Here is a 21,739-nt window from a genome sequence, read left to right as displayed (position 1 = left end):
CACAAACTATCAAATTTGATAATTCATTTTGGATGAATTTGCATTTTCATCCAAAATGAAAGAGAAAAAGATTTTAAAAAATTAACAAAGACTCAGTAACAATGGGGACAACATCAAGTCTAACATACATGCAATCAGAGGCCTGGTAGAAAGAGAGGGGCCAAAGATTTTAAGAAATAATCGTGAAAATTTTTCCAAATTTGGTGAAAACTATAAACCCAGAGACCCAAGAATCTGAACAAACCTAGCAGGATGAAACACGAAGACAAAACCATACCAACGCACATCATAATCAAACTGCTGAAAACTAGTGATAGAGAATGACTGTGAGAAGGGACAAAAGACAATAGAATGACATCTTTAAAGTGCTGAAAGGAATAAAAATCAACTTGGAATTCTATGTCCATGAAAATATTCTTTAAAATAAAAGTAAAATAAAAACTATTTTCAGACAGGTAGCGTGGAAAGAACGTAACACTAGTACACGTACATGACAAGAAATGTTAAAGAAGGTCCTCCTCCTAGGGTAGAAGAGTTTTCAACTAGAAATTTGGATATACACTAAGAAATAAAGAGCACAGGAAATTACAGCTACCTGGGTCAACATAAAAGAATTTCATTTTCTCATTTTCCTTAAAAGGTTACTAATGTGCTGTGAGATTTACAACATGTGTAGAAGAAAATGAATACCAACAATAGCTCAAAGAATGAGGAATAAGGGAAGTATAAAGTCTGATATGTGAACAAGTATATTCCTCTGCAGATAAACTTAAAGTGCATGTTGTAAACTGAGATAAATCAAAAATGTATATCGTAAACCTCAGAACCACACATACACATTCACACATGCACAAGGAGGCGTATCTAATAAGTCAACAGTGTAGATAAAATAGAATACTAAAAAATACTCAATTACTTACTCCAAAAGAAGGTAATAAAGATAGAGAGAAACAAACCACAGATGGCACAAAGAGAAAACAAACATCAAGAAGGTAGATTAAAATCTACCTATATGGAAACACATTAAATATATATTGTTTAAACACTCCAATAAAAAAGATCGAGATTATCAGACTGGCTTAAAACAAAAGCAAAGCCTAATTTAAATGCTATCTACAAGAAATGCACTTTAAGAGCTGCAAAATACATGAAGCAAAAAAACATTAAAAAAACCCCCAAAAAATCCAAGACCCTAAAATGATTTAAAGATGAGTATCTGAGTATTAATTAGGGATAAACAATCTAGAATTTGCTTTAAAATACTCCACCATTCCCCTTCCAAAAGTGGGGAGATAAATGAAATAAAACAGGTAAATTACTGGTACTTTTTGAAGTTAAGTGATGAATATACAGAGATTCACTATATTATTCTATTTCTCTCTCTGTATATATATATACACATCTGAAATTTTTCATTACATAAAGTTAAAGAAAGAAGGAATAAAAGGGGTTTACTACCAGACACTAATTAAAGGCATACTACTGATGGAGAGTCACTGAAAAGAGTGGCAAAACTGTTATTCTACCCCCAAGAATCCTCAAAACAAAGGTGCTGTTTTAGTTGTTAAAATGTACAGAAATACTTTTGTACACAAATGAATAAAATTAGACTTGAAAAGAAAGTATGTCCTAGAATCACAATTGCCTGAAAAGTTACATTTAAAATTTTAAATTTTGTTGTAGAATTTCTTTAAAAAGCCTTAATTTCCTTTCCATAGATCTGGGTAATAATAATTCTGTACCAATCTCATGGAGATATTGCGAGGATTAAATGCTTTTTCTGTGCATACTCTTGGAAAAGCGTAAGGCATATAATAAAAGTTAAATGGTTTTTGTACTTTTATTTACATTTCTATTTGCAGAACTTATGGTTAAAATAAAACATTTTAAACAAGCCAGTAGTGAAAATAAATTTGTTTTACCATATATACCAATTTTATACCAGAAGATATGTTAACTAATCAGTTTCCTTTGAGGAAAGCAGTTGTATATTCTAAGCAAATTAGATGAACCAATGTTTTCAATCAGCACAAAAAATTTAAACATACTTGGTATTTTCTTCAAACTGGTTAGCAAAATAGTTTGCCCCATACTACTACAAAGGGAGGCAACAATTATTCAAAGAAAAACTTGCACTTTACAACCACTTGTACCTAGAGTTCTAAGTCTAGCAAAGAAATTTCTATTGAAAGTACTGCCACATACAAGTCCAAAGGGAGATAAATCTCTTGCAGGACTTGTTTCATTTGATCTTGGTTTTTAATGAGCATAATCCTTGTTGTGTCTTTACAGATGCAAGGCAAACACGAAAAAATAATATATGTGTACGTACAGTCTATATCTTTTTAATGTCAACTAATCATTCCACAATTAAAAATCTCATGCTGTTACCTCTAAAAGTTCCTGAAACTATTTTTCATCATGTAAAAAATACGTATTTCTTCACTTCGAAATGATTTTAAAATTTCTAGTTGCATTTTAATAGAAATTACTGTTACTTCATACAAATAATATTCCTATTTCTGCCTTCTGAGTAGAGGTGAACACTCTATATATAAATAAGTAATTATTTTCTTTAAATATCCAAAAGCAAACAATTTTCTAATTATAGCCTTTACAAAAAATTAGTGTAGAAACTATATTTATGGATAAAGTAACTAAACCTAGGCATTTTATTTATACTAATGTTTATCCGCTTATATTACACTAGAAGAGAAAAAATTTGTTCTCTCTTATTTTGCTCCAAAGTGATTCATAGTTATGGTTAAAGTAAAACATTTTAAACAATCCAATTAAAAAGATATTCCAAATCAAAAAGCCTAATACAAAGAAAACTTTCTTTTAAAATCAGCTTACCCTCAAGTTCTGTTTACATACATTTTTTATAAAATGCAACAGTACCTGAGGGAAACCTAAAGTTATGTTTCTAAGTGTTTATTTTAATTTTATAAAGAAAAGCCTACTTAGGCCTAGCTGGTGTGGCTCAGTGGATTGAGCACCAGCCTGCGAACCAAGGGGTCGCCGGTTCGATTCCCAGTCAGGGCACATGCCTGGGTTGCAGGCCAAGTTCTCCATAGGGGGAGTGCAAGATGCAATCACACATTGATGTTTCTCTCCCAAATCTCTTTCTCCCTCCCTTCCCTTCTCTAAAAATAAATAAATAAATCTTTTTTAAAAAAGAAAAGCAAAGCCTACTTAACTAAAACAGCAGGTTAGCATAATTATCTTCATTATTACTTCCTATTTACATAGTGTTGGCCAGAACAAGGAATTATCTGTAAACTTAAAAGAATTGAAGGGAAAAATTATTTTTCGGATTCCAAACAACACAACTGTACCAAATGTTTGCTGCCTACCAGAATCTGATTTAGAAAGAAATGTAAAATAACACATATGTATGGGGTAAGAAGGGGGGAGACATCACTTAGATGTTACAAAAGATTTTTGGTATTAACATTTATTTGCAGTAATAGGGTTATGAAGTTTATAATAATCAAGATGTAGTCAATTACATGCAAAGACAGCATCACCAAGACTTTTCTATTTATACTACTTCTACTCGTAACTAAATTTTCAAGTTTTCCAGAATTGACCATTGGCAGTTTTTTACATTGCTGAGCCCCCTCTGCTGGTTTAGTAGTAGTAATTATCCAAAAATTAGTTGCAGTATGAATGAATACACTTTCATTAAATTAATAAAATAAATTAGTATTTCATTAAATATACATACTTTCAGCTTAAAGATAGCTGCATTAACTTTAGACTTTAAAAATAAGGGAACTCATTAATAAAAAAAGTTATATACATTAGTAAAGATGTGCTTCACCAACTCATCTTTTACATTCACAAAAATGACTCTATAAAACAGACTCTAATTTGGACAATATGGCTCATTTTTTAAATACTGTCATTTATATTAAGTAAACACTTTTTTAATGTCATAACAATACTATCACTATATTATTATGCTGTAACAATATTATATTGTTATAGTAATATAACATAATCGAGGGGATGTTTCTCCCCCCCTTTCTCTCTCCCTTCCCCTCTCTCTAAAAATAAATAAAATCTTCTTTTAAAAAAATGAAATGTAAGAAAAGCAGTAGGAATTTTATTTATATTTTTTAAAGATTTTATTTAGTCAGTTCTAGAGAGGGGAAGGGAGGAAGAAAGGGAGAGAAACACCAACGTGCGAGAGAGACATCGATCTGTTGCCTCTCACACACCCCCAACTGGGGACCTGGCCTGCAACCAAGGAATGTGTCCTGACTGGGAATCGAACAGGCAACTTTTCAGTTTGCAGGCCAGCATTTCCACTTACATTTTTTCTGGTGGTGGTCAAATAAAAGAAATTCATGAAAAGTAAACAATGTCTTGGGTACTCCCTACCTCCAGGACACCTAAAGGACAGTTGCGGCCTATGCAAATGAAGTAAATCTTTGTTTCACAAGCTTACTTGGTCATAAAAATATCACCTAGCAGGTAAATTCCCTGGATAGTGTTTCTGAAGATAGGGATGGGTCCAGGAATCTTCATTTTTTTAACAAGCACCACAGCAGACACAAGTTCAGAAAACCCTCAGCAGTACCTCTAAAACTTAAGCTTATGTTCTCATTTACAGTTTTCCTATGCCTTACATATTTTACTGAATAGGTTTAAAATATAGCCATTAAAACTTCCAGAAAAATATAAAATATTATAGCAAAAGGTCTTTAAAATTATTAAATAGACCTGGCTGGTGTGGCTCAGGGGACTGAGTGCCAGCATGCAAATCAAAGGGTCACTGGTTCAATTCCCACTCAGGGTGCATGCCTGGGGCAGGCCAGGTCCCTGGTTGGGGGAGTGCAAGAGGCAACGATCGATGTCTCTCTCGCATGTTGGTGTTTCTCTCCCTCTCTCTCCCTCCCTTCCCTTCTCTCTAAAAATACAATCTTTTAAAAAATAAAATTATTAAACAACTGAATCCCTATTATATTAATGAGGAAACTGAGGTCAGAAAACCTAAGTCACTTCCTCAAGGTCACAAAGCTAATTAATGGCAAAACAGAACCTCTATCTTTTGTCTTTCAGCCAAGTGCTCCTTCTAACATGATAACAAAAATCTATTTTTCCAAGATCAGCAGTAAAGTATTATTTATTGATGTCCATCAAAAAGTGACTAGCTTTGGCCGGTATGGCTCAGTTGGTTGGAGAGTCCTCCCGTAACCAAATGGTTCCAGGTTTGATCCCCAGTCTGGGCACATACCTAGGTTGCAGGTTCAGTCACGGGTGCGTACTGTCCCTGGTGCGGGCGATCCCTAGGTCTGTGAGATCCCTGGTCCAGGTGTGTAAGGGAGGCAAACAATCAATGTTTCTCTCTCCCCCTTCCTCTCCCTAAAAAGCAATGAAAATGTCCTCAGGTGAGGATTAAAAAACAAAAACATCTGACTAGCTGAACACATCTCATTCATCTGCAAAATAAAGCTATGAAAATGATTAAGGATTGCCTCTTTTCCAATATGGCACAATCTCCATGATACATTAAAGTGAAAAAAGAGGTGCTGAACAGTGTAAATAGTATGGCAACCTTCTGTAGAAAAATAGGTGCTGGCTGGTGTGGCTCAGTGGACTGAGTGCCAGCCTGTGAACTAGGAAGTCACAGGTTTGATTCCTGGTCAGGGCACAGGCCTGGGTTGCAGGCCAGGTCCCCAGTTTGGGGGTGTGAGAGGCAACTGACTAGTGATGTTTCTTTCGCACATGTTTGTCTCCCTCCCTCCCTCCCTCCTTTCCCGTCTCTAAAAATAAATAAATCTTTTAAAAAAACTTAAAAAGGAGAAAAATATACGTGTAGATATTTATTTTTGCAAAAAGAAACACTCAAAGGATAAACCAGACACTAATAAAAATTAGGAGGAGGAGGATGGCTCAAGCACCAGCCATGCGGTCCTGGTCAATTCCTGCTCGTGGCCCCAGCTCTGAAAGTGCAGGCAGTGCTTGAGGTGGTGATCCCTCCTGCATATTTAGAAGTTTTAGGAATAACATCTATCCCTTTTGTTCCCCCAACTTCTGAGGTAATAGTTTCATCCTACAGTTATTAATCTCTAAGTTACCCTACCCTACTCTTTTCTGTTCTCTCAGTCTTATAATACACATACAACCAATTCTCTATATTAAATCTTCTCTATTTGAAATATTATGTTTTCTTTCTTTCTTTTTTTTTTTTTTTTGACCTGATCCTGGCAGGCAGAATATCCTAAGCACAAAAAGATTCACAGCCCTGGCTGGTGTGTCTCAATGGACTGAGCACTGGCCTGCAAACCGAACGGTTGCCAGTTCAATTCCTAGTCAGGGCACATGCCTGGGTTGTGGGCCAGGTCCCCAGTTAAGAGACAAGCAAGAGGCAACCTATCGATTTTTTCTCCCCCTGTCTCCCTCCTTTCCCCTCCCTCTCAAAATAAATAAATAAAAATATGCTTTAAAAATCACAAAGCAATCTTAAATTTGCTTTAGTAATTTTGTTAGTAGTAATATAGATACTATATTTTTAAAAACTTCTTATATATACTGTAGGATAAAGCAAATAGGTGTGAACAATACTAAAAATCAAGACTTTCAGTTTAAGAAAGGAGAGACATATAAAATCTAAAGAAAAAACCCTGTTATACATTAAAATTAAATTGGAAATATCAATGTAAAGTTTTGATTTCTAAAAAACGTATTTTCTAGCTCTGCCCATTCAAAGGACCTATAAATAATGAAGACCTAACAGCAATGAGCTTGGTTCCCTATGGCATTCCTTGTAAAAAATAATAATAAAACAAAATCAAAATAAAAATAAACCCAAAAAACACAACCAGGTCTTCCTAGAAAAATGACTGATTTCAAGTCAAGGATGGGGAGAATACAAGGTTAGCCTGAGACATCTTGTTGTGAGAGGAAACAACCCAAACACCAATGAAGGCATGTCAAAAGGACACACCACCAGCCTGAAGAAGAGGCTTATAAGGGCCAAAGGTCAGCATCGAAAAGACTAATGGCTGTAACTATGTGTAAAATAATAAATAAATAAAAATTCATGTACCTACAATGATACAGAAAATAGTAAAGAAACTTATTTGCCATCATTGCAGAGATCAATTCTTTACTAAGAAAATTTACAATGAAAAGCAGGATTAGCCCTGACTGGTGTGGCTCTGTTGGCTGGGCATTGTCTCACAGAGAAAGGTCATAAATTTAATCCCTGATCAGGGCACATGCCTAGGTTGTAGGTTTGGTCCCCAGTTGGGGCCCATATGAGAACCAACAGTCAATGTTTTTCTCCCTTTCTAAAAATAAATAAAATCTTTTTTGCCCTGGCTGGTATGGCTCAGTGGATTGAGTGCCGGCCTGCGAACCAAACAGTTGCCGGTTCGATTCCCAGTCAGGGCACATGCCTGGTTGTAGGCCAGGTCCCCAGGAGGGGACGTGCAAGAGGCAACCACACACACATTGATATTTCTCTCCCTCTCTGTCTTCCTCTCTACCCACCTTTAAATAGAAATAAATAAAATATTTAAAATAAATAAACAGATAAATAAAATCTTTAAAAAAGAAAAAAGAAAAGCAGAATTAAACACCCTGCCATATTAGGAGAGACTGTTAATAGCTCATTCTCAATTGATAGTATCTTGTCAGCTAATAAACGTGGAAGGAATGAATATCATCATCATTCTTTTGCAACCTCCAATGAAACAACTGATTCAGGCCAAGGCTTATTAATAGATGCTAACACCATAGGTGAGATATGGCTGAGAAAATAATAGTAATTGCATTGTGTTAAACTGCCACCCCACAAATTTTCTGATCATTGTAAAGAGAAACCTTTATAATGGAAAGATCTAGGACTTTGACATTAACCAAGTCATCAAATTAATGGAAAAATGTGACATCAAGTGATATGAGTCCACAGTATCACAAAGTATTGCAAATATGAATACAATCAAGCCTGCAGTCTTGTCTTAAAAGTGTGTAAAGGAGTTAAATTACACAAGGAAACACTGAGACAAATCATGAATTTCAAAAAGTCTACCAGAGAACCAGACTGGTCTCTTCAAAAAGTCAATGCCACGGAGGGAAAGAAAACAAGGGGGAGGAGGTCTGTTAGATTACCAAATACAATTTGGAAATAGCCATTGAATCCTGGTTTCTACTTTTTAGTCCCTTGCACTTGCTATTCTTTCTGTCCCCAAAGTTTAGCGCTACACATCCTGCCTTGTGTCTTTCAGCCTGAAAATCACCTTCTCACTGAGGTCTACTCTAAACCAGTAATCTCAATTACAGTCATATGCCACAAAATGATGTTTCTGTCAAGGACAGATGGCATATATGATGCGATAGTATACCAGATAGTCTCAGTGTGTAGTAGGCTATACGACACCTAGGTTTGTGTAAGCACGCTCTACAATGTTCACAAAACAACCAAACCACCTAACGATGCATTTCTCAGAATGTATCCCCATTGTTAAACTGCGCATGACTGTAGTTAGTCTTCCCTTTGTGCCCCATGTTGTTATCACATTCTGTTTATTTTCTTTGTAGTACTTATTATCTGAACTTTTGTTCATTCATTAACTGCTTTCTTTAATCTCAGACTAAAATCCAGGAAATTCAAGACCTTGCCTATTTCTGTCCACTGTATCCCTAATACCTAAACCATGCATGCCTAGCACATAGTGGCGCATTCAATAAATGTTTGTTGAATGAATGGACCAGTGAAACAAAAAGGCAAGAAAAATTCAACAGCTGGAATCAGGTAATGCTTCAGAAAGCTCATGAGGAACATCAATGTGTAAGAATCAAAAGAACAGTTAAGTCCTCACTTAATGTCCTTGATAGGTTCTGTGACTTTAAGCAAAACACATAACAAAACCAATCTTACCATAAAGATGATTGATATAAAAGAAGTTCCCCTGGCATCTCATCAACAATATAAGGAAATGACATTGGACAGAATGTCCAAGGATCTGCTACCGATGCTGAATGAATGTTTGAGTGCCTAGTATGTAACCACTAAATGTGCCTATAAGGTACTAAAACATTACATATCAATTATACTGCATGATATATCATTTTTAAGCTATTTGGCAGGAATTAATTAGCATAATAATTTTCTTCTAGGATATACTCTTTAACCTAATTGTACAAGGGCAACAGTGGTTAAATGATAAAGCATACAGGAGATACTCTACAGAATTGGATAGAGTAAATGAAAAAAAAATTGCCTCCTACATAGGAAAATAAATGCTCCAGTTGTGCAAATGAACATGCTACATATGAGAGGCAGTGAGACTATCCTGGCTGGAACAGACTGCATGATAAGTATCATGGAAAATAAGGCTGGAAATGTACAATGAGGGCCATATGGAAACCTTCAAAGATAAGCAGGAGAGATAGGCAATAAATTAAGTAAGTTTTTAATCAGGAGAAAACATTCAGATAACAGTCCTTTAAGACTGGTCTGTCATAAACTGTCACTTCAATCTTAACCATTTCCAAAGATTACCAATGAGAAAAACTCAAATAACAGTAACTACTGTTTACTGAGTGTTTACCATATGTTAGGCCTTTAGTTAAATATTTTACACACATGTCATGAGATGGGAATTGTAATTCCCATTTTGAAGATGGAGACTGAGATCACACACAACTAGCAAATGGCAAAGCACTGGCAACAAGATGAACTAAGAACTGTAACACTAATTTGGTCTGCCTTCAGTTCATAAAAGCCTGGTCTAGAGTCATGGCAGCAAATATAACAGTAAAACAGGAGGGATACTGAGGAAGATAATACAGAACTACATGGCAGGATAAAGAGATGAAAAAGTATAAAAAAAAGATTCAATTTTACAGTCTATCAGACCAGAATAAAATTATTCTAGCTACAGAAATGGGAATATTAAGAAGGGAACTTTGTTGATGTAGGGTTTTTTTTTTCTTTTTTCTTTTTTTATTGTTCAAGTACAGTTGTCTCCATTTTCCCTCCACTACTTTCCCCTGCCTCCACCCATCCCCTCCTTCCACCCACAATCCTTCCCCACTTTGGCTTTGTCCATGGGTCCTTTAGGTTTTTAACCTTAAGGGAAGAGAGATGAAATAATGGCCTCAGCTGTGAATACATGGACAGCCAAATTAGAGGATATGCTCTATTAATATCCCTGGAAAACCAAGAAGCATAGAAGATCATGTCAGATGGATTGGAGAGACATCAGCAATGATATCAAAGGAAGCCACAAATAAGCCCAATTCTCCAATCAAGGACAGAAGAGGAGCACAGGGAGAAAAGAAAACATGTACTTCTGATGTGGGATAAGTGTGCTACTGGGACTACACCATAAAGAAGCTAGGAGATAAGTTGCCCTTGTCCCAGCTGTAAAGTTCCATAAAACAATATAATAATGTTTAAGATTTGAGTGTTTACTATGGGGTAGGCAACATGCTAAGATGTTCACATGCACATCCACATTTAATTTTCCCAAAATATAGACACCATTCTTCTTATTTTATAGATTAAAAAACCTGACACTTAGCCCTGGCTGGTGTAGTTCAGTGTATTGGGCGCCAGCCTATGAACTGAAAGGTCGCCAGTTCAATTCCCAGTCAGGGCACATGCCTGGGTTGCAGGCTGGGTCCCCAGTTGGTGGGGTGTGAGGGGCAACCGATATCTCTCTCTCACACAGATATTTCTCTCCTTCTCTTCCTCCCTCCCTTTCCCTCTCTCTAAAAATAAATAAATAAAATCTAAAGACTACATTCCTTTTTGGCAAGAGACAGCAAGACTACTAGAGAAAAGAAAAGCTAGAAGAAATACTGAAATAAAATGATAAATTCCATTTTCCTTTGACTTCCATCTGACATTTAGTAAAATTACACTGACGAATTAATAATTAACATCAATCTTTCTTCAAACAATGTGCCAAGAGGTTCATTCTGGAAAAAATTCCTTGTTCTCCAAAGCACAATGCAAATTAACGATTTAAACTTAAAATAATAAAGGAAACAAATTTGGAGAAGTATGTATGACATGCTAATGGATTTCTTAAAGTAGATGAATAGTAAATATTCTAAGGGAATATTATTAGCTAAAACTAAAACTTGTTTGCCTTTATAGAATTAAATGAACTACCTCAAATCTATATATTATCAAAAGAGAGAAAACAAGTTACTGTCCAAAGTAATTATTTTTTATTATTTATTGATGAGAGAGAGAAAAAGGAGAGAGGAAGAAGAGAACAAAGACAGAAAGACACACTGATTAGTTGATTCTTGTATGTGCGCTGACCAGGTATGAAACCTGCAATGCTGGTATATATCAGGACCACACTCTAACCAACTGAGTGCCTAGGCAGGGCCACAGTAAGAAAAATTCTCAGCCCTGGCTGGTATGGCTCAGTGGATTGAGCGCTGACCTGCAATCCAAAGGGTTGCCAGTTCAAGTCCCAGTCAGGGCACATGCCTCGGTTGCAGGCTGTTTCTCTTCCTTACTTATTTTCTCCCTTCCCCTCTCTCTAAAAAATAATAAAATCTTTTTTAAAAAATGTTCAAGTAATTATTGTTTTATATAATATCTACACATTTATTGGATTTATATAAACAAACAGGCATCAAAGCACCACAAGACTCTTCTCCCTTTGATGCAAAACAGAGCAGCAACACTGGAACAATAAATAAATAAAAACTTGGGAGAAAACTTTATAAATTAAAAAACAAAAATTTAATACAGGAAAATCAGAATTCAAAGCAAATGTGTTTTCCAATAGATGCATGAGTAAGGAAAAGCAATATTAAACTATAGTCATAATTTTACAGGACACTTGGAAGAATATCACAAAAAAACAATTTTAAAAATAGGGTGTGTTATGAGCATGATAGTGGGCAATTTTTCTGTAGGCCACGCCCTTCTACACATTAACAACCTATCATACTACAGAAAATGAAAAACATATCTTCACTTTTCCGTCAACCACAACCTTGAAGCATTCATTTTCAGTTAAGACACAGATTGCACACATTCAACTAATACTGCACCCTTAAAGATTCCATTCAATCCGAAAACTCACAAAATTTTTGCAATGTAGACAACACCATGAAAATTAGTTATAAAAACTACCACTGCACTAAGATGAAGAACTTGTAATGAGATACATAATAAGTTCATTATCAGAGACCCTAAGCAACCTCAATTCATATAGATTCCTAAAGTAGTTTACTCTATTCTGGCTTAAGTGGTCAGTTTTACCCAAAAGGAAAAGGACTTTCTCATTTTATTTATTATTGGGAGAAAAGAGACAGTACTAATCACCACTTACAGTTAACATTCGGAGTGACAACTGAACATTTATTAACAAAATGTGGTCATATTACAATCATACAGTGCTGCCCTGCCTGGTGTGGCTCAGTGGACTGGGCACCCTCCCCCAAACCCAAGGGTCGCTGGGTCCTTTTCTGGTAATTGCATATACCTTGGCTGCGAGTTTGGTTCCCAGTTGGGGGTGTGCAAGAGGCAACCAATCGATGTTTCTTTCCCACATTGATGTTCCTCTCCCTCTTTCTTCCTCCCTCCCCCTCTCTCTAAAAAAAAAAAAAAATTAATTAACAAAAATAAAAAACAAAAAACAAAAACAAAAGCATCATCACTCTAAGTTAGCACCACTCAGTAATCTGAGATATTTTCATTGCAGCTGCAGAGTTTGTGGTAGCTGCCAGTGCCTATGACTCACTCTCAGAAAGGTTCTCCCAAGACTCTTGGATTTTTGAGAATGCAGAAACCATAACTGGGGGATACTGCGTGGGAAGTGTCATGACAGTGAATGAATAAAAGGAGAAAAGGACTCATGATAGGATTTTTTAAAAGTTTTTATAAAAAGCAATTCACTCAAAAAAGGCAGATTTTTCTTCAGAAAAAGGCAAGTTGGGGAAGCCATCCTGGCACTGAGAACCCTTGGTTGGTTGGATTCGGGCACTTCTTACACTACAACATACGGTACTTCACTGGTTTTCTTGTCTGACTGCCCACCTAGACTGCAGGCAATGTGAGACCAAAAGCTGCCTTGTCCTAGAATCATTAGTTCCTACTTTCCAAAATGCCTAACACAAAGAGAACCCTAGATAGGTGTTTTCATAACACTGATTTATTGAATAATCAATCTTACACTTACCTTTTATTTTACAAAGTAGTTTTACAAACACTACCTCTTTTGATCCACAAAAGAATCCTGTGAAGTGGGAAAGGCATTAAAATGGCTGTTGGTTTTATAAAGAGCTGTTAGCCCTGACTGGTGTGGCTCAGTGGGTGGGGCATTATTCCGCAAACCCAAACGGTCGCCCAGTTGGAGGCATAAGCCTGGGTTGCAGGCCAGATCCCCGGTTGGGGGCATGCAAGAGGCAACGCCGTTTCTCTCACATATCGATGGTTCTCTCCCTCTCTTCCTCCCTCCCTTGCCCGCTCTCTAAAAATAAATAAAGTTTAAAAATAAAAGTTGTTAATTCACAGACCTAAATAACCCTGAAATCACAAAGGTAATCATGTACTTGTTCATCATTGTGATAACAACTCCTTGGGACCTCAATAATCTTGTAAAATGCAGAGGTTTTGCTAGCATTTTCTGTGCTTGCTCTTCATAATAGGTAGGAATCACACAGCTCTGAATTTTACAAAATGGTTTGAACTACACAAAGCAGTGTTAAATGAAGGCTCTTCTAAAAATCATACGTTAAGAAGCATCCTAAACTATTTTTCCTGACTCTATTTTCTGACTCTGAGAAGGTAAGGAATTGCAAAAGGCAAAATGCTGGAGAGTGAATGATGTCATGGATATCATGAAGTTGCATCAATACCTGATGATGATTTAGCACAACAATGCCACACATTATGCCAAGCAGCATAATGTGGAACCACCAGGATGTTTTACTGCATTAATTTTGTGACTCTTAATTATTAGCAAATTGAAATATAGAGTGGTTCTCCAATGTCCTGTGACAGAGAAGTTGTTAGTTCAAGTTTATATCCTTAGCAAAGGCACTTAAAAAAAAAGAAAAGCAAACTAAAAATCTATATGGAGATGGCATTAAGGTAAATGGTTAAAGAGTAAGCTGATATTAAACTATTGTCATTTTAACATTAAAAGTGTTTTAAAATAGACAAAGCATCAGTGGGTCAATGTAGATTAAATAATATATTTATACTGGGCTTGTCAAAAGCAAATAATTACAGAGTATAAAATGAAAACATACAAGTGAAAGGACATCCAATCAAATTATACACATGAATATGCTCAAAGTTAGGAATTTGATACAGAGCATCGCTATTCACTGTAAAAGCAACAGAGTGAATTTTCAATGTTCAAATTTAATGATGGCATTTCCTCCCAAATTTTCCTTGTCCCCTTCAAACCCACATGTCATCATTCTTAAGCACTGCAAAACAAATTTTACAAAACGTATTTGAAGTATCCAATCCAAAGCCATCACCTCAACAATTCCCCCCAGCACAATTCCAACTGAAGTCATCAATTCTTAAGAAAAAGACTGGGACTTCAAATCGACTTCCCCAGAAAAAGAAACTGTATCAGCCTCTCAATTAGCATTTGAACAACAAAAAAGTTACTCTCAAAACAGAACAAGCATAGTACAACGTCCCCGCCAACAAGTGAGACTGGTAATGTGTCTGAATCTTCATCCAGAGCAATCAGAATCCTACCATGGAAAAGTCCAAAAGCTTGGCAATTACGAAATGAAGCTTTCACTTTACTAATAAAATTCGGGAGATTTTATAGACAAAAGCAATTGGCTATTTGGAACCGTAGCAACCCAAAAGGTTTCAAACGAACGTGGACTTCATTAGCACTGAAGTTACTCTGCAGAGACTTATCTTTTTTTCCCTTTGTTTACAAATTCATTTCCACCCTCTCACCGTTCCGTTTACACAAACAATTCTCTCACCAGAAGGCTTCCACAGTCAACGTGGACTGCCGTCTCAACCAACGAGATCCACAGTTCCCACTTCGCTGGCGGAACACTCGAAAAGCTAAGGGGTAGGAAAGGCTGCTTGTGTTTTATTTTGTAGGTCAATTCCAAAAATCTTTCCTTTGCAGCTGCAGCTTCAGAGATGCTGGCCCCTCGCCGCAGCCCCAATTTTGTAGAGCACCGGCCTCGGGCTTCTCTCGCAAGACGTTAAGCATTTAGGGGCGGGGAAAGATTACCTGACATCCCTTCAGCCATCCATGCCCACGTCACACACCCTTTCGTGGCCCCGGTGAGGGGATGAGAACCGCCCTGCTTGAAGAGAGGGGCCGAGTTCACTCCCATCCCAATGGCTGGCTGGAAAGGGGCTCTCCTCCTCCTCGCCTAACCCAGGGAGGCCGAGAATGACGACGGCAAGGTCTCCAGTCCAGCCGGCACCGACAACCGCGCGGGGGGCAGAACCTGCGCGGAACCCGGGGCGCCCACTGCCTGCTGCGGGCCCGGGTCATAAAGGGCAGGAGGCTCCAGCTCCCCGCCGCGGCCCCGGGATGGGGAGAGACCTCACCTGGCCCAGCCCGCGCCACGCTCTCGGGTTAGCTCCGCTGACGACAGCGGTGAGGGAGCCGGGACAGGGCCAGTGCAGAGGCGGTCCGCCTCAGGCAGCGCTTGCCGCACTCGGGGCTCCTCACAGATGGCCAGACCCCAAACCGCCAGGAGCCGCCATCTTCCTCCCCTCAAACGCCGCCGCCGGGGCAGCTGTGGCCGGGAGAAGACAGCGCGAAACACGCATGCGCCCGGGCCCGGCGTGGAGGACGCGCGCGCGCATACACGTCAGCTCGGCGGGCCCGCGCTGGGCGGCCTGGGGGCGGTGGACTTTTGGGAAGGGGCGTGGTCGCGGGCTGAGTCCCCCCGGCCCCCGGGAAGGAACCCGCCCCCTGGGGTGAAGAAAAGTCTTGCTTCCGCGCCTTCTTGCTTTGGTCTCAGCAGCCTACCCCAGGTCTGTACCCGCCGTCCTTTTCAGTGCCTGGGGCAACGGGCTTGAGACTGTGATAAAAGTTCGGCCAGGAATAAACTCATTTGTACCTCTAGGGGCTCAAAGAGCGTCGGGGTGGAAGTTGGAAATGGAGTTGCATCTCTTGGATGTTAACTAAAGGAGTGAAGCCTCCCTTAACTGTAACAACCACTGTGTGACTTGTTACTAGCCCCATTTTTCAGATGAGGAAACAGGCACAAAGAAGTATCGGTCATTTTCCCAAGGCCACACATCTTAGGGGAGAAGAGGCAGGGTAGAATTTTAACTCTGGCTTATCAGGTTCTCAAGCTCCAGTACTTTCCACTATCACCATCACCAGGCCAGGCAGCGGGGTCCAGCAAAATCCCCCTTCCAAGGAAGCAATCTGGTGTGTTGGTGAGAATCTTCATGAAACCAACGGGACAGCATGTGGACTAAGGAAAAGCAAATGCCAGAGATACAGAGACCAAGGGCTTCAGCCTTCATTTCTTGCATGGAAAACCAAAGGAACCTTGAGGTGCCTGCCAGTCCACCATCCTGGGATAGAATGAATCTTCTGGGATATCTCTTGGGAGATGGGGCTGGATCAGAACCCAAGTCCCTCTCAAATTGGGTGGGCACTATTGAGGAGACTTGAGTCATCCTCATTCTAGAAATTATTAGATCTGTGTTCCTGTAACATGAATAAGGCAGAGACCCTGGAAATACATTCATGGATTTATCTCAGTAGGAGAAACACTGATTTAAGAAAGTCAAGTCTTTCAGTTAGAAAATGTCACTGCAAAAGAAAAACTTGGCAATTATAACTGATAAAAATATTAAAATCATGTCATTAAAAATCCCAAGCTTAAAAAATCGTCCTTTAAAAAATCGTCCTAGAATTTGTAACTAATCCCCCCACCCACCATGTAGGAGTCAGTGTTAGAAACACTGGACCAGCTATTAAGTGCTTCCTTGTAAAAATGTTGGTTCCAGAGCCCATGTTAGATCCTGCCTCAGACTTTTTCTAAAGTTCCCTAGGGATTCTGATCCCAGTTAGGTTTCAAACTGCTGGATCTTGTTAGAACAGGTTCAGATACAGAACCACTTCACCCTGAATCTCCTAGATCAAAGACAGCAGGGGTTTTTGTCTGCTTTGTTCACTATTTTATCACCTAATCTAGAGACTGGCACTCAGTATGGACTCACTAAATATTTGATGAATGAATGCATGAACAGGGAATTTTTTTACAGATTTTATTTATTTATTTTTGGACAGAGGGGAAGGAGGGAGAAAAAGAGGGAGAAAAACATCAGTGAATTGCCTCTGCTATGGCCCAAACCCACAATCCAGGCATGTGGCCCGATGGGAAATCCAGCCCCGCACCTTCCCCTGTGCAGGACGACACGCCACCAAATGAGCCACACCGGTGAGGGCTGAACCAGGAATCTGATAACTAAGAAGGCAGTCAGCCAGATATTTAGTGAGCACATTATATGTGCCAAACCATGTGATATGTATAGTGCCACATGTGATACGTGATAGATAAAAGTAACAAAATCTCAGCCCTCATAAAGGGGCCCTACAGTCTACTGGGAGAGGTAGACAATAAACAAATAAATAAGCCATATAAAATTATAAATTATTTAATAAATTTATAAAATTATAAATTATTTATAAATTTAAAATGCGATAAGCATAAAAGTACTATTATTAAAGCAAAATTAATAATAGTCACTGTTGATGTGTGTTAGGGACTCTTATGTGCCAAACACTGCTAAGCAGCTGCCATTATTGTGCTTATTTTGCAGATCCAAAGCTGAGGCACACAGGGATTAAGTAACTCAACCCTGGGTCACAAGCAGGGTTTGAACCCAGGTGGTCTCACTTCTAATACTATGCTCTTGAACTCTATATAGTGTAGCTTCTGACAAACAGGAGGAGATAAGTTTTGAGGTCATCTTATGTATGGTCTAGAATATCAGGAAGAAAACAGGATATTACCTCCCAGGTGGTGGAAATTTGGAGGAAGGAAGGATATGTGATGTATTAATATAATTTTTTTAATAGTCTCTCAATAGGGTGAAGGCCTTTTGGGACACAATTGGAGAGAAGGAGACAAGAGATGAGGCTAGGATGAAAGGACTGGCTGTCACTTCTCTTGTATGTATAAACAAAAAGTTTTCCTCCAGAGTCCATCCCAATAATCAATTATTGAAATTCATTTTTTATTTATGTAATTATTTAGGGTGAGTAAGTTATGGACATAGAACAACATTAAAAAAGTACAAAAGGACATATAATAAAAATTAAGTCCATCCTACCAGTCCCCTGGCTACCTGGTAAACTATTTTCCTCAGCCAGTCACAAGTGCCTGGTATCTTTCCAGACGTTGTTAATATAACAAGGATGGTTTGTACAACATGGATGTAACCTGGCAGCCAAGGCGAGTGAACTGGAATACGCTTGTGTAAACAATGATGACTTCACTGTACTACTTAGTGGGAGTGGTAGAGGCCATTGAGTGAGCATGTGTACTGTGTCACAGTTGCATTCAAAATGACTGAGCAAGTAAACCAATGATTTTTGCATCAAATTTTGCTTTAAGCTTGAACATTCCTCCATGGAAACTATTCAGGTGATTCAGAAGGCTTTCAGGGCAATGCAATGAGTGCAGTGCAAATAAAAATGTGGCACAAAGGCTTTAAAGATGGTTGAGAATGTGTTGAAAGTGATCCACATTCTGGAAGGCCTGCAACAAGCAGAACACCTAAGAATATTGAATGGGTGTGGCATGCAATCAACAAAGATTGGTGACTGACAGTGCGAGAACTAGAAGTTGATCTGGGGATTCCAAAAACTATTGTGTCCAAAACTTTAACTTACAATCTTCGCATGAAACATATTGTGGCAAAATTCATTCTGTGGCTTCTGCTACCAGAGCAGAAGGAACATCATGCTGCCATTGCAAATGACTTATTCACACTGCTAACAATGAACTATATTTCCCCAAGAAGGTCATAATGGGAGATGAATCGTGGGTCTATGATTATGAATATGATCTGGAAACAAAGGCCCAGTCATCCCAATGGAAGTCACCGGGCTCTCCAAGCTCAAAGAAGGCACAGCAAAGTGTTTTTTGACTGAAAAGGTGTTGTCCATCACGAGTACACCCCTCTGGGCCAAACAATTAATAAGGAGTACTACCTCAATGTTCTTCATAGATTGAGAGATGCCATACTGCGAAAACAGACAAAGCTATGGTCAACGGGTGATTGGCAGCTGTATCATGACAATGCGTTCGCTCATTCGTCCTTTCTGGTGCAGAGTTTTTTTTAATGAAGCGTCAAATCACCCAGGTGACTCAGCCCTCCTCCCCACAGCCCAGATTTGGCACCTTGCAACTTCTCGCTTTTGCCAAAACTAAAATCACCTTTGAAAAGTAAGAGATTTCAGACCATCAGTGAGATTAGGGAAAATATGACGGGGAAGCTGATGGCAATTCCAACAAAGGATTTTGCAGAGTGTTTTGAACAGTTGAATGAACGCTGGGAGAACTGTGTGAGGTCCCAAGGTGCCTACTTTAAAGGGAAATGAGACACAATTGTCCTATATACAATGTTTCTTGTATCTTCTTCAATAAATGTCTCTTTTTCATAGTACGTGGCTGGATACTTTCTGGACAGTGTACACATGTTGATAAATAAACCTAAAATACGAGCAAAGTATATGCACTGTTCTGTACCTTGCCTTTTTTTTTAAAACTATAGTCCTTCGAGGTCATTTGATGTCAGCATATTTAAAACCATCTAAATTTTGTTAACAAGTTGTATTCTATTCTTCTGTATGGAGATATATATGTTTTTACACAAATCTTCTAATGATGGACACTTGTTTCCATTCTTTTGTGATTATAAACAAAGTATCAATTAATATCTTTGTATTTTTGTTATGCATATTAACAAATGTATCTACAGAGAAATTTACTAGAACTACAATTTCTGGTTCAAATGACAGTTGCATTTAAAAAAAAAATTTTATTTGTTGATGAGACAGAGCACGAGAAACCTCGATTCGTTGTTCCAACCCTTTGTGCATCCATTGGTTGATCCTTGTATGTGCCCTGATGGGGGACGGCACCTGCAACCCTGGCTCAACGGGAAGATGCTCCAACCAATTGAGTTACCTGGCCAGGGGCGGCATGTGCATTTTAAATATTGGTAAGTTGCCATTTCTTTTTTTCTCTTTTTTAAAAAATGTATTTACTGCTTTTAGCAGGGGGTGGGAAAGAGAGATAGAGAAACTTTGATTTGTTATTCCACTTATTCATGTATTCATTGATTGATTGTTGTATGTGCCCTGAGCTGACCGGAGATCGAACCCCAGTAACCTTGGTATATCAGGACAATGTACTAACCAACTAAGCTACTCGGGCAGAGCACCATTTATTCCTAAATACAACTGTCCACATAGCCTCAGTTTATACATCAGATGAAAACTTCATTATGGGCTTTGGTCTTATATTCCCATCACATATCAGTGTTTTATATGGTGTATCATAGATGCCTGCTGTTTTGAGTGCAAGTCGCTAAGTTCCAAGCATGAAGGATGTATCAAACATATTTCACAAAAAAAGGAAGCGCATGCTTACGGTCTCTACCACTGCCTCAATTTAGGGGGCTTTCCCTCTGAGGAAGAAACGTCTACCACTTCCTCAACTGTGGAGCTTATTTAGCTCCGTCCTCTCATACAGAGGAGGAAGGGACTTGCCCATGGTCACAAGGGGCCTAATATGATTAACTAGGGTTGGCCTCCAAATTGCTCATTTGGTGCAACAAAAACCGTTTCCTTTGTAGCATCCTCAGATGATCTCCAAGATCTCTATTTTTCTGGTCTCCTAGAAAATTTAGCCTGGGGAATGCCTTCCAAATTCCTATGTTAACAAGCTCATTGCCAAATATAACAAAATTGTAAGAAACTATCTCCCTCTGCTGGTAACATGCTATAATGACAAAGCCCAAAACTGCTGAGGGTCAGTTGCAGTTACGAAAAACTAGTCACACATAGACAAGTGTCTACCACCTTGCCCTCACCAAACCTCCATCAGGATAATTGACTTAAAATAACGGTTCACAGGAGGATGTATTCAAAGTAAACATAGTTCCAGAGAGTAAACGAGATGAAGTCCTTTATCTTTGAAGTTGGTCAGGCTGTTAACAGTATAATTTGTATTTTAGACACAGAGAATTTGACCTGCTAATGAAACCCATGTAGTAATGCCAATAAGAAGTCTATCTACATGAATCAGAAACACCAGGTCAGTTTAGGTCTGGAAATTAAATTTGGGAGTCTTCAGCATACAGTAGGTAGCTTACACCATGACCATCTAGGTAAGAACAGTGGACTGAGGACAGACTCAAAATTGAGCAATATTTCAGAGACAGGAAATTGTGAAACCAGAGAATTAGTGAGCATGTCATTGTAACTTCTAAATAAAGACTGGTAACATTTAACACATGACTGCAATTTTTAATAATAATCATTAAGAATACAAAACGCAAAATTTCACAACAGGAAGTTCCTTAAGAAAGATTAATGATATGCTAAAAACACATCCCAATTAAACACACACACACACCCCTAATACAGATAACTTGATTTTAGCAGCCAAATGCAACACGACTGAATGGTATGTTTTTAATTCTGTGGAGCCTATTTAAATATGTCAGTGAGAATAAAAACATGTGGTGCTTGCTTTTCTCCCTGCTTTT

At 38.4% G+C, this 21,739-nt stretch overlaps 1 protein-coding gene across 3 annotated transcripts in view; it reads right to left on the bottom strand.

The window, feature by feature from the left end:
- Positions 1 to 15,760, bottom strand: part of FBXO42 (F-box protein 42) — a 77,499-nt gene extending 61,739 nt beyond the window's left edge. Inside the window, exon 1 of one of the 3 annotated variants that reach the window (XM_054579689.1) lies at positions 15,542 to 15,760. Coding sequence is in view for 1 of the 3 variants with exons in the window: in XM_054579688.1 (XP_054435663.1) it covers positions 15,216 to 15,321 (106 nt within the window). In the remaining 2 variants the exon portion in view is untranslated. Of the gene's footprint in view, positions 1 to 5,245; positions 5,498 to 15,215; positions 15,394 to 15,541 lie in introns of those variants that run through there. The other 2 variants (XM_054579688.1, XM_054579691.1) reach the window with 2 other exon arrangements.
- Positions 15,761 to 21,739: the final 5,979 nt, after the last annotated feature.

This window comes from Pteronotus mesoamericanus, unplaced genomic scaffold, assembly GCF_021234165.1.
Source record: "Pteronotus mesoamericanus isolate MK-2021 breed Mesoamerican mustached bat unplaced genomic scaffold, CSHL_Meso_final contig_557, whole genome shotgun sequence".
NCBI lineage: Eukaryota > Metazoa > Chordata > Mammalia > Chiroptera > Mormoopidae > Pteronotus > Pteronotus mesoamericanus.
This window is presented reverse-complemented; position numbering and strand designations above follow the sequence as displayed.